This window comes from Macaca fascicularis, chromosome 8 (genome assembly GCF_037993035.2).
Source record: "Macaca fascicularis isolate 582-1 chromosome 8, T2T-MFA8v1.1".
Taxonomy (NCBI): Eukaryota; Metazoa; Chordata; class Mammalia; order Primates; family Cercopithecidae; genus Macaca; species Macaca fascicularis.
In genome coordinates, this window is record NC_088382.1 from 28,467,576 (window position 1) to 28,480,973 (window position 13,398).

A 13,398-nucleotide genomic window follows, 5' to 3' on the forward strand; every position below is an offset into this window, starting at 1 on the left:
AAATACTTTTTATTTTTTTATTGTATTTATTTCTTTTTTGAGACTGAGTCTCGCTCTGTTGCCCAGGTTGGAGTGCAGTGCCATGATATCGGCTCACTGTAACCTCTGCCTCCCAAGTTCAAGCAATTCTGCCTCAGCCTCCCAAGTAGCTGGAACTATAGGTGTGTGCCACCACGCTTGGCTAATTTTTTTTTTCTTTTGTATTTTTAGTAGAGATGAGGTTTTACCATGTTGGCCAGGCTGGTCTTGAACTCCTGACCTCAAGTGATCTACCTGTCTTGGCCTCCCAAAGTGTTGAGATTACAGGTGTGAGCCACCATGGCCGGCTAATTTTTTGTGTTTGTTTTTAGTAGAGACGGGGTTTTACCATGTTGGGCAGGCTGGTCTTGAACTCCTGACCTCAAGTGATCCACCTGTCTTGGCCTCCCAAAGTGTTGGGATTACGGGCGTGAGCCACTGCGCCCCGCTCACAAAGACTGTTTATTCTAAAGTTGCTTCTTTGCTTGCAGCCCTTGTAGTTCAGCATCACTGGGTCTTGCCTCTGTTAGTGGGTTCCAGCCTTCTGTGGCTGACCAGAGATTCCTATGGCAAATGTTTATTCTCTCGTTAGATGTGTGTACAGGCTCAGGGAGGTTGTAGACCAGACTTGATGGCCTGGCAACTTACCTCTTTTCTTTATGTGGCTTTGTTTATCTCAATTTTTGTTCAGTCATGTGTTGATTCATTTTAACTCTCAAAAGCCAATCCTAATAAGTTACTGGGAATACCTCACTCTAGATCTTAAATACTGAAGGCAATAATCAAAAGCTCATTTTGGCGTAACTTCTAAGAGTTCATGGAAGGTGATTCATTTTCATTCAGGGCTGTTGTTTCCCTTGGTTAATCAGCAGTAGAAATCACCAACCCCTTTGGTGGAAAAGCACGTGGTATTTCTCTACTTGGTCATCCTTCAAGACCTTGTTTAGATACTTTCTTCTTTCTATTGTATATTCTAAACATAGCCAACTATAATGTTTCCCTCTGGACAGTAGAAGCACTTACTGCTGAACTCATCGTCTGGCCCTTGGGGCACACTGCTTCATAATGAAGGTGATCTTTTGATCTCTTTATGTTTAGTTGAAGAGAGAATGCACGTTAAGTTCCTAAATCACAAGGAGGATGGAGATGCTACCGTCAGCCCCGTGGCCTTCATCGATCTTCTTGCACTTATATTGAGAGTACTTTCTGGTTCTGGTTTATTGATTGGTTAGTTGGGTGGATGTAACAAGGTTGATGGATGAGGAATTGCATGTACATGGGTTGGTTCCTTAACATGTTCTTTCTGGAAATTGATGAGTGTTGAAATGCATTAGATAATCAGTATTGGGAAAGGAGTTTTTTTTTTTTTTTCTTTTTAAGATGTATGAGAATGGAGAGTATGAGTGAGGCTGAGTTTTTTTCCGTGCTGAAACACAACTGGTGTGCCCAGTTTACTACCTCTGTCCTCTACACATCCACAAGTAATTGTGCCAGGTCTACCATTGAATAGAATGAAGAAAGAGGTGAATGGGCACGGTGGCTCACACCTGTAATCCCAGCACTTTGGGAGGCTGAGGAGGGTGGATCACTTGAGTTCATGGGTTCGAAACCAGCCTGTCCCAACATGGTGAAACCCCTTCTCTACTAAAAATACAAAAATTAGCTGGGCATAGTGGCTCGTGCCTGTAACCCCAGCTACTTGGGAGGCTGAGGCAGGAGAATCGCTTGAACTGGAGAGGCAGAGGTTGCAGTGAGCCAAGATCATACGATCGCACTTCAGCCTGGGGGACAAGAGTGAAACTCCATCTCAAAAAAAAAAAAAAAGAGAAAAAAAGAAGTGAGTGGGGATGAAGAATTAAGACTCAAATATTTTGGCTGCCAGAATCTCTTAGTAGTTAAAGGTGATAAGGTCTTGTTGAGCATTTCCTTGATGGGAGAGTTTCATGTTGTAGTAGCAGAATTTGGTTAAAAAAAGGAAAAAAGCCCGGGCGCGGTGACTCACACCTGTAATCTCAGCACTTTGGGAGGCCAAGATGGGCGGATCACAAGGCCAGGAATTCAAGATCAGCCTGGCCAATATGGTGAAACCCCATCTCTACTAAAAATACAAAAATTAGCTGGGTGAGGTGGCGGGCGCCTGTAGTCCCAGCTACTCAGGAGGCTGAGGCAGGAGAATCGCTTGAACCCGAGAGGCGGAGGTTGCAGTGAGCCAAGATTGTGCCACTGCACTCCAGCCTGGGAGACAGAGGGAGACTCTGTTTAAAAAAAAAAAAAAAAAAAAAAAAAAAAAAAGCCATCCCCTCTTCGAGGGCAGCACATTTCTTATTTTAATTTAGATATCTAATAACATAATTATTTTGGTATTGTGAATAATTTAAAATGTCTTGTTGCTACTGTCGATTGACTAAAAGACATTCATTGTACAAATTCTCAATCGGTTGATAGGACTGAGAAACCTGCTTCTGCTTTTGATACATGCTCATCCAGTAAGGAACAATCTACTAAGATTTGTTATAGTTAGTGCAAAAGTAATTGCGACTTTCACCATTACTTTAAATGGCAAAACCCACAGTTATTTTTGCACCATCCTAGTATTAATTGTGACTTTCTCTTTTTTTTTTTTTTTTTCCCTGTCCCTTCCTAAAGCATTGACAGTTCATTTCAGGCAGAATTTCTGAACTTCTTACTGAAACATTTCTGTATCAAAGTAGCAAACCTCAATATTATGTTTCACTAGGAAACAAGGAAAAACGCAAATCTCTGGTTTTCATGTCCCGTCTCCTTTTACCCACTGTACGCTTTTATCGATGTTTTCGCTTTCTGATTCTGTAAGTTCCTTTAGTCCATATAAAGATAAATATAGATTTTACTAGTATGTAGCAATACTTGTATTATTTCTCTCTTGCATTTCGCCCTGTAGATTACCACACCAGGCACTCTGTTTGATGTCTTTAAAGACACTTGTGGCCAGCATAGTGGCTCACGCCTGTAATCCCATCCCTCTGGGAGGTCAAGCCTGGGAGACTGTTTGATTCCAGCAGTTTGAAGCCAGCCTGGGTGACATAGCAAGACCTTATCTCTACAAAAATTCAAAAATTAGCTGGGCACGGTGGCCCACACCTGTAATCTATAGGCTACTCAGAAGGCTGAGGTGGGAGGATTGCTTGAGCTCAGGTGTTAGAAGCTGCAGTGAGCCATGATTGTACCACTGCTTTCCAGCCTGCGTGACAGAGTAAGACCCTTTCTCCAAAAAAAAAAAGATACCTGTGATGTCTTAGAAATCCCACATTTCTATAGTACATGTCCTTGTTCTTTTCAGTTTCAGTTCACCAGAAATGTACGTTGTGGATCCACAGTCTCATATGAGGGGAAAATGCAATCCACTAACCAGATTAAGCCCAGCCATGTAGACACTGGTGATTATTCTAGAAAGGAAAAATATTTGCCTAACTGTGATTTATTTTTAGCAGTTATACGGTAACCATGTAGAATAATCATAAATATGTCTTAAAGGGGAGGGGAGTGTGTACACCAAACAGAGGTGAACCCACTTATCCAAAATGGAGAGAAGAGATGACTCCTCCCACGGCCCCTCTGTTCCTTAGGTATATTATTACTGTTTTCTCTTGTATTATCTTCCCTAGTGGGTGTTGGCCTTATGCTCAGGAGAGGAAGTGGGTTTTAGGAGACAGACACTGGCCCAGGAATTGGGAAGCTGGAGATCCTGTGCGGGTCCTGTTCTAACCAGTTCTGTGGCCTTGGGCAAGTCACTTGAACACTTCAAGTCTGCTGGATGTTGTTCCTCTGCAAAAGTTGATGTAAAAGCTGCCTTGTTGACCGCATAGAACTGTGAGAGTATGGAAAGAGAGAGTGGCTGTGATCTATGTTGCTGACAGACTGTCAAGGACTCCGCCAATGGGAGCATGTGCTTTTGATGTTATCTTAGCTGGAAACAGTAGCCATCTGGACACCCTCCTCCTGAGAAGCCTTGGCATAGCTTCCCTCTTACCCGACTGCCTGCCTGAGACTCTGAAGCTCCCTTCTGTATGGCCCCTTATTCAAGGCCGCTTCCTTTGAAACAATCGTCTTAGGACGAGTGGCCTTGAGCACTCAGCAGCCAAGCTAAATTTGTCACCATACATAGAGAACCTGCTTGGTTTAAATTCAAGTCCGGGAGGCCCGGGTCATTCCAAAATACAGAGAAACTGCAAATATATAGCAGTTTCTGGTGGACTTTCCCTATACTGCTGTGCCTCAGTTGGAACTGGTCACTGGGTGTGTTTTCAGTGGTTGTTCAGGAAAGGAGGGAACATTGTGATCAAGGAGGCCTCCCGGTGACGTGCCAAGACCTTGGACATTGGAGTCAGACAGGCCGACTAGTTCTGACGTTCTGGCTTCTCCCTTACTGGGTATGTACTGTTATATTCAGAAAAAATAACAAACCCAGTGATAGTTACTGAAAATAAACAAACCAAAACAGAAAGAACTTGGATGCAGAAGGCTACTAGCTGATCCTGCCGCCTAAGACAAGTCTCTTGATCTCCTTAAGTTTTCTTTTCTTCTCTAAAGTGGGGATTTTTTGTGCTATGTGCCTTGCAAATTTACTGTAAGAATTCAGCGGGATAATCTGTATAAAACTCCAGGGTAGTACCTGTCACACTGTCAATACCTCACAGCCTCTGGCTAACCCCTCACAACTCTGCTCCTAGAAAGAGCTGATTGATAATGAGAAGTGTAAGAGAAGAGCTGGATCACACTAGAAGATTTAGTGACATTTGCCTTGACGTCATGTAAGGGTGCAGTTGCCCACCTACTGTGGTTATTCCTCGTCTTCCAGCTTCGGGCAGAAGGGGTGGGTAGATAATGTCTAGCCACCCTCCAGCCCTGCAGTGACTTAACCAGGTCAGTGGGCTTCAGATTTTCTATCCACTGTTCTCCACTGTTTTTCCCAGCCTTGGAAAGCAGATCCAGCGAGCTGATCTTTGGCCTGTTTTCCTTTCTGTCAACACCTCTCCCTGCTTCCACATGGCTGAGGTGGAATCAGGGCAGATGCCCATGCAGTGACTTAGACACGGTCGGATTCGTGTAATGTTTAACTTTATCTTTTCAGTAACAACTCAGTTATACTTTTTGAATATAAACAATTCTACATCTCAAGTCAAAGGATCATACTCTCTCAACTAAAAATCTGATCTTGAAACTGAAAAGTTGCAGTGTATTCGTGGACACAGTAGGGCAAGAGGTTTCAGATACAGGACTGTCCTGGAAATTCCAAGCTATTTGGATGCCATAAACACGCTGTGCACCATCTCACCCTAAGATTTAGTTTCGTGCTAGTCCTCATATTCCCATGGGAGGAAGGGTTCAGTGAATTGTGATCAGTCAGGCTGTTTGTAAGTCAGGCTAACTTTGGAAGACTGACTCTAATCCTACTCCTTATGGAAAAGAGATAGAAGATCATTTTTGGTGATAGAAGGTAGTTAAGGCATAGTGTTGAATCAAGTGAATTTATTATTATTATTATTATTTTTTTTTTTTTTTTGAGACGAAGTTTCACTCTTCTTACCCAGGCTGGAGTGCAGTAGCGCGATCTTGGCTCACTGCAACCTCTGCCTCCTGGATTCAAGCGATTCTCATGCCTCAGTCTCCAGAGTAGCTCGAATTACACCACACCTGGCTAATTTTTGTATTTTCAGCAGAGAAGGGGGTTTCACCACGTTGGCCAGGCTGGCCTTGAACTCCTGATCTCAGGTGACCTGCCCGCCTTGGCCTCCCAAAGTGCTGGGATACAGGTGTGAGCCACCATGCCGAGCCAATCAAGCGAATTTAATTGCTAAAATGTAGTTTGATCTCCCATCACTTAAAATTTGCCAGCAATAAACAACCCTGTGGCTGTCTATAGTTCTGGAAAAATCAGGAGCAGAAAAAGTGCCTATAATGGGGAGGAGGGCAGGGGAACTTGCAGAACACACTGAATGGCCCTTTCTTCCCATCATCGCATATCTAGGCAGTTTAAAGCTGCTTGATTCTAATCTCTTTGAACCGGTGGTTATTACTGGCTGCTGGAACGTAAGCTCTGAAGCATAATTAAGCTGGTCTCATGGTTTGAAACCAGCATCTTATTTCTTATTACCAAGAACAGAAAATTCCCATAGCAAACTTTGTCCTCTTGTCAGGGCATCTTATCTGGGAGTTGCACGCCCTGCTTCAGTGTGGCTCTAACAAGAGAGCCAAGATGTGGCGTGGGACTGACTGACAGGCACCAGACATGGGAGGTGCTTTGGGTATTTTTCCAGTTTTTATTTCCTCTGACCTGGTTGCCTGGCTGTCAGGATTTCTTTTCCTTCAGGAGGCAAAAAATGGTCTTTAACTTGAATGGTTTCTTTAAAGATCAGACCTTTGCTGGTCAGACTGCGCTTTTATCTGACAGAGAGAAAAGGCACTAGAATGGATAGGAAGCGTGTTTGGGGCGGTGGGAATTCTCTTCTTTCCAGGGTCCCTGGAGTCAGTGTAGCTCAACAACACAGAAGGACCACGAAGCTATAACCCCATCTGGACCCAGGTGTTATAGCTTCGTGGAAAAGGCATGAGATTGATTGCAAAGAGCTCAGCACTGGGAAAATTTGATTCAGCGCCAGCTGAGCGTGCAAGCGAATGAGATGATCAGAGTCAGACGCAGTTAATCAGGAAGCTGCCTGGGAGGAGTAATTGAGTTTAATGTCTCAGTCACAGACTCAAAGAGGCTTATCCTTGGGAATGGATTTTAGTGCCAGTCTCTTTATTTTACACGCGCGTTTACCCTACAGGGAACATGCCCAAAGCCACATAGCAAGTTAATGATAGAATTTGAGTAGCCCATACTTTCAGCCCATACTTTCAGGCACCCATACTTTCAGCCAAGCCTGTTTCCCTCTAAGTCATAAAATCTGCATGGAAGAGGAAAGGTTGGTGAACAGAGTGAATGTCGATTCTTTCATACATGAAATGGTGGAAGACCAGAGAAAGGGTTTTTGACTGTGGTCTGCATTGTTTTTCTGTGTTGTGTTTTTTGTTTTCAGAGATAGGTTCTCGCTCTGCCACCCAGGCAGGAGGGCAGTGGTGCAGTCACAGTTCACTGGTGCCTCAAACTCCCAGGCTCAAGCGATCCTCCCACCTCAGCCTTCCCGGTAGCTGGGACCACAGGTGTGCACCACCACATCTGGCTAATTTTTTATTTTTTGTAGAGACAGAGTCTTTAGCCCAGGCGGGTCTCAAACTCCTAGGCTCAAGCAATCCTCCTACCCCAGCCTCCCAAAGTGCTAAGATTGTAGGCACGAACCATTCTACCCAGCCCTGTGGTCTGCATTCCTTGAGAAAATGAAGAATAGAGTCCAGGCTTTCTGACACCCAGTGCAGTGGGCCATCATCTAAATGGCCCCTCAAATTTCTATAATACTCAATGAATGACTCCTGCTTTCCTGTGAGTATTGAAGGCAAAGCTGTTTTTTCTTGTGACTTCGTATTTATCTCTAGACATTCTAAAAAAAGAAAAAAAAAGTTATAAACCTCAGGAGGCTGAGACGGGAGGATCACCTGAGGTCAGGAGTTTGAGACCAACCTGGCCAACATGGCGAAACCCTGTCACTACTAAAAATACAAAAATTATCTCCTTGTATTGGTGTATGCCTGTGATCCCAGCTACTTGGGAGGCTGAGACAGGAGAATCGTTTGAATCCTGGAGGTGGATGTTGCTATGAGCCACGATTGCACTACTGCACTCCAGCTTGGGTGACAGAGCGAGACTCCATTAAAAAAAAATGTTATAAATATTTGGACTAAAACTACAAAAAGTGAGGCCTCAGGTATCTCCAAGTAGAAGAGGGAGAAATTCTAAGCAAATGCAGGAATATCTTTGCTATCTTGAAAAAAATATAGATTGCTTTATTTTGTGGAGCCATTCTTCACTCAAATTGAAGGCAGAGTATTACAGAGTGTTATTTTAAATTTAAGCTGTTGAAGTTTGTTTTTGAGTCCCTATTGTGTTCCAGGATTGTGATGTCTTTTGTGGAGATGGTCACAGAAATTCTTGGATGGTGTGACAGTAGCTGATAATGCAGAAAAGGCTGAAGTGAGTGATGACGAGAGATAACCGAGAAGGCTTCTAGAATAGGTGGGCCTAGGCAGTATGGGATTCAGGAGAGAAAGATCTGGAAGGAGAGCAACTGGGGAGAAAATAGAGCCTCAGAGGAGCTTAGCCCATGCTCTTTTTTTTTTTTTTTTTTTTTTTTTTTTGAGATGGAGTTTCTCTCTTGTCACCCAGACTAGAGTGCAATGGCATGATCTCAGCTCGCGGCAACCTCTGCCTCCCGGGTTCAAGCAATTCTCCTGCCTCAGCCTCTCCTGCCTCAGCCTCTCGAGTAGCTGGGATTATAGGTACCTGCCACCACACGCAGTTAATTTCTGTATTTTCAGTAGAGACAGGGTTTCACCGTGTTGGCCAGGCTGGTCTCGAACTCCTGACCTCAGGTGATCCACCTGCCTCCGCCTCCCAAAGTGCTAGGATTACAGGCGTGAGCCACTGCGCCCGGCCAGCCTATGCTCTTTTGGTGAGTGTTTGGTTTTCACTTCACCTGTCCTCATATGCTTCCCCCAAAACCCATGAAGTGTCAGGGACCAGCTATTATGTGAAATATCTTGCTTAGAATGCTCTTAGGAATGTAGCAACACAGTCCATCTCCTTGAAGTAAATGGGGAAATTGCTTCCTTTGGTGTGTTATAGCTTGTCTATTTAGAATTCACTTGGCACAGTGAATCAGAGAAGAATGACTGTCTTCATCCTTCCTTGGGGGACGAACTTGGCAGACAAGGCTGGTATGGATGGGCAATAATTAAATTGCCACGAATAGCATCTAATATAATTGAGACTAAGAACTTGTGCACATGTGCCCCAAACAAAGCACTGTCTCACACAGAGGATCCCCGGAGCCTTTGAACCCTTTCTTTACCATATTATGAGAAGCAGTATGTTAACATTAGAAAACATTTTGAACAGCTAAGAGTGGACAAATGCGTTGCAAGAAAGAAAAAAAGAGTCTCTTTCTGCCTAGCAATTTTGAAAGGCAAAAACTGATCGGCTTAATTTCTCACTTCTTTTTCCACTTTTGAAGAAAATGAAATGGAAACATTTTACATAGGATTGAAGGAAGAAAGCAGGGTTTTACCTTTGCTCATTAAAAATAGTATCTTTAAAAGCTTCATTTTTATGTTTTGCTAAGGACTGGGGGATGAGGAAGAGGCAATTCAGAAACTTCTAAAAGCAGTAAATGTAGGTACTTTCAAAATTTTAAACAGGGTTTGCCTTCTGTGTGTTTTAAGGTCAGCGGTGTTAACAGAGCATATTGCAATCACAGATAAATGGGTTCTTCGTCTCTTTCCTTTGTGTTGCCACAGAACTTTGAACTTCTGTTAGGGTTTCTTCACACTCTGCTAATCTCCGTTTTGTTCATTGCCCCCTACTTTACACCGAGGCCTCTTTCCTCCTCGTTTATTCTTTGTTAATGAGGATTTTGGATGTTTTCAGCCCTGTTTCTAGTCAACACCTGGTCCAGGAATCTGTGTTCCTAGGATCGTCATAGAAGGACATCACTAGAGAAGATTGTTGTAGAGGTGTCAACATCTCTCTCTGTGTGTGCATTGTTTTTTGGGGGTTTTTTGTTTATTTTACAGAAATAAGGTCTCACTGTGTTGCCCAGGCTGGTCTCAAACTCTGAGGCTCAAGTGATCCTCTTGCCTCGGCCTCTCAAAGTGCTGGGATTACAGACGTGAGCCACCACGCCCAGCCCGTGTGCGTTGTTTTTATAGCAGATAAGAATAATGTTTTCCTATAATTTCGGAAGTATATGGTTATATTACTATATAATGACTTTCAACTATAAAGAAGAAAGAAATGGGGCCGGGTGCAGTGACTCACGCCTGTAATCCCAACACTTTGGGAGGCTGAGGAGGGTGGATCACCTGAGGTCGGGAGTTCGAGACCAGCCTGACCAACATGAGAAACCCCATCTCTACCAAAAATACAAAATTAGCTGGGCGTGGTGGCGCATGCCTGTAATCCCAGCTACTTGGGAGACTGAGGCAGGAGAATTGCTTGAACCCGGGAGGCAGAGGTTGCAGTGAACTGTGATCGTGCCATTGCACTCCAGCCTGGGCAACAAGAGCAAAACTCCGTTTCAAAAAAAGAAAGAAAGAAAGATTCATAGTATATATGGATTGAGTGGAGTTCTATGGGGTTTTGTTTAACTAACATCTCAAAAGTGATACGCAGAAGACTTTTCTCTGAACACTGTACCTAAAGTAACATCCTTCCCCTAAATACACAAGATCATATTGTCCTATTTATTCTTCTTCTTGCGTTTTTCATCATCAGAAATGATCTCATGTGTGTATATATGTTATGATATAATATGTAGCGTATATATTTACTTTCTTATTGCTGTCTTTCCTTCTCTAGAATGTTAGATCCTTGAGGGCAGAAAATTTATTTCCAGCACATAGTAGATGCTCATTGACTTAAAAAAAATTAAAATGAAGCAGTCAATCATTTAGATCAGGGGTATCCAATCTTTTGGCTTCCCTAGGCCACATTGGAAGAAGAATTGTCTTGAGCCACATATGAGATACACTAACACGAATGATCGCTGATGAGCTAAAAAACAAAAATTGCAAAAAAATATGATGATGTTTTAAGAGCGTTTATGAAGTTGTATTGGGCCGCAGGTTGGACAAGCTTGATTTAGAAGGTTGTGATGGCTTAGATGTCAAGTATTTGATTTGAAAATGATTGAAAAACAAATGATTAGTTAGTTGTAAGGTAATTTAGTTTGGTTACAGTGAGTTACTAGTTAAACCAAGATTAACAGTTTAATATGTGAATGGTCTAACAATTGTCTGGGGAAATGGGGACTTTAATATTTAAAATTATATTTTTTAGTATTATCTCTGAAATTATAATTATTTCTCCATTCATAATTCACTCAGTACATTTGCTAGAGTGCCTACTTGTACCACCTGTATACTAGGGACACACAAATGAACAGGCTCTCTGTCCTATAAGGGCCTACCAGCTAAACAGGGAGGCAGATGAGCCAGTGTAATCCAGGGTTCTCCGTGCTATCATGGGAGCAAATTCTTGGCACTGTGGGTGGGACTGCTAACCTGAAGTTGAAGTTTCAAGGTAGAGACATCTAAGTTGAGACTGAAGAAGTCAGAATTACCAGTTGGCAGAGGGTGTAGTGTGAGTCAGAAAAGATGGGGGTGGGGGGTAGATTTGGAGAAAGAGGACAAAAGAGGAAGTAACATATTGAGAGGATGTGGAGCCTTGGAGAGAAAGGGACGTGGCTTTGCATGGAAGGGAATGTAGATTGTTGGGGTGGAGACTGGTATGAAATGCAGCTGGGAATGTGCAGAAGATTCAAGATATAGAAGGATCTCTTGTGTCATCCACTGTGTCTGGAGGACATTGAAACTCACTGGAGGGCTTTAATCCCAGGAGGGACATGGCTAGAGTTTTAGGGTACATGGAAGATTTGATATGTTTATGATGTATGACCCACTGTCCACCCTACAATCACCAGTTTCCACAGTTGCAAGAGGGGAGGGTATAGAAATGGCTCAGGACAAAGCCATTCCTATTAATATATTTTCTTAAAATCCCTGGAGGCATGCAGGTTACTGTATGACTTGATTGATTAAATAACACCTTATAAAGAATCAGGCCAGGGACGGTGGTTCATCCCTGTAATCCCAGTACTTTGGGAGGCCAAGGCGGGCAGATCACTTGAGGTCAGAGTTTGAGACCAGCCTGGCCCACGTGATGAAACCCCGTCTCTACTAAAAATGCAAAAATTAGCTGGGTGTGGTGGCATGCGCCTATAGTTCCAGCAACTTGGGAGGCTGAGGCAGGAGACTTGCTTGAACCTAGGAGGTGGAGGTTGCAGTGACCTGGGATCGTGCCACTGCACTACAGCCTGGGCAACAGAGCAAGACTCCATCTCAAAAAAAAAAAAAAAAAAAAAGGCCAGGCCAGCATGGTGGCTCAAGCCTATAATCCCAGCCCTTTTGGAGGCTGAGGTGGGTGGCCATCACTTGAGACCATGAGTTTGAGACCAGCCTGGCCAACATGGTGAGACCCCATCTCTACTAAAAATACAAAAAATAGCCAGGTGTGGTGGCACACACCTATAATCCGAGCTACTGGGGAGGCTGAGGCAGGAGAATCGCTTGAACCCGAGAGGCAGAGATAGCAGTGAGCCAAGATTGTGCCACTGCACTCCAGCCTGGGTGACAGAGTGAGATTCCATCTCAAAAAAATAAAATAAAAAGAATCGGCCAAAAGATGTTCCCTCTCATCTGTCTGACATTCCTGTTAAAAACAAACGAGTAAATTAAGGATGTTCCCATCCTCTGTCACACCTTTTTTTAAGAATCTTTTCTCCATCTTATTTCTCATCTTAGAACAACAAGCTCACCCTCTTCCGCCAGCTGCAGCAGATGACGTACAGCCTGATTGAGTGGCGGTCCCAGATCCTGTCTGGTACGCTCCCCAAGGACGAACTGGCAGAGCTCAAGAAGAAAGTCACAGCCAAAATTGATCATGGGAACAGGTAGGTAAACCAGGGATGACTTTTCACTGAAAACCTGGCAAACAGTGGGCACGTTCAAGCTAATGACACTGTTTGCAGCAGACTTTTGATCTTAGAGTTGCCAAAGAATAATGCTTACTGCTCTCATTTTGTCTTTGAAGACATTTAATTTTGTTGAAAAAAATGCTACAATTCCCTCCATGGCCAGACTCCGGGATCTCTGATCCCATGGAGGTGACAGATGACCAGGAAAGATGAGGCTTGGATTGAGGCTGCTCCACTCCAAATGAAGAAAACAAAAACAAAAAAACCTGGCTAGGCACAGTGACTCACACCTATCATCCCAGTACTTTGCGAGGATGAGGTTTGAGGAACGCTTGAGCCCGGTAGTTTGAGACCAGCCCAGGCAACATAGCGAGGCCGCATCTCTACAGTAAATATTTGAAAATTGGCTGGGTGTGGTGGCGCACACCTGTCATCCCACCTACTCGGGAGGCTAAGGTAGAAGGATCACTTGAGCCTGGAGGTTCAAGGCTGCAGTGAGCCATGATTGCATGCCTACACTCCAGCCTGGGCAACAGAGTGAGTCCCTGTCTCACAAACTAAACTAAACTAAAAATACCCTGAAAATGACCAAGCCTCTGAAGTTGTCATTTTCAGATACTTGGGACTGTATCTATTTTTATTCTTAACAGTGGATTCTAAATCAATACCAGACTGATTCTCTTTCTTTCTGTTCATCTCCCCCTAACCGGGACCA

At 43.6% G+C, this 13,398-nt stretch overlaps 1 protein-coding gene across 4 annotated transcripts in view; it reads left to right on the plus strand.

Annotated features, from left to right (window-relative positions):
- DOCK5 (dedicator of cytokinesis 5) overlaps nucleotides 1–13,398 on the plus strand; it is a 235,291-nt gene that overhangs the window by 93,895 nt on the left and 127,998 nt on the right. For all 4 annotated transcript variants that reach the window (XR_012417160.1, XM_005562863.5, XM_045398048.3 and 1 more), the window contains exon 6: nucleotides 12,511–12,659. Coding sequence is in view for 3 of the 4 variants with exons in the window: in XM_005562863.5 (XP_005562920.2) it covers nucleotides 12,511–12,659 (149 nt within the window). In the remaining variant the exon portion in view is untranslated. The remainder of the gene's footprint in view (nucleotides 1–12,510; nucleotides 12,660–13,398) is intronic.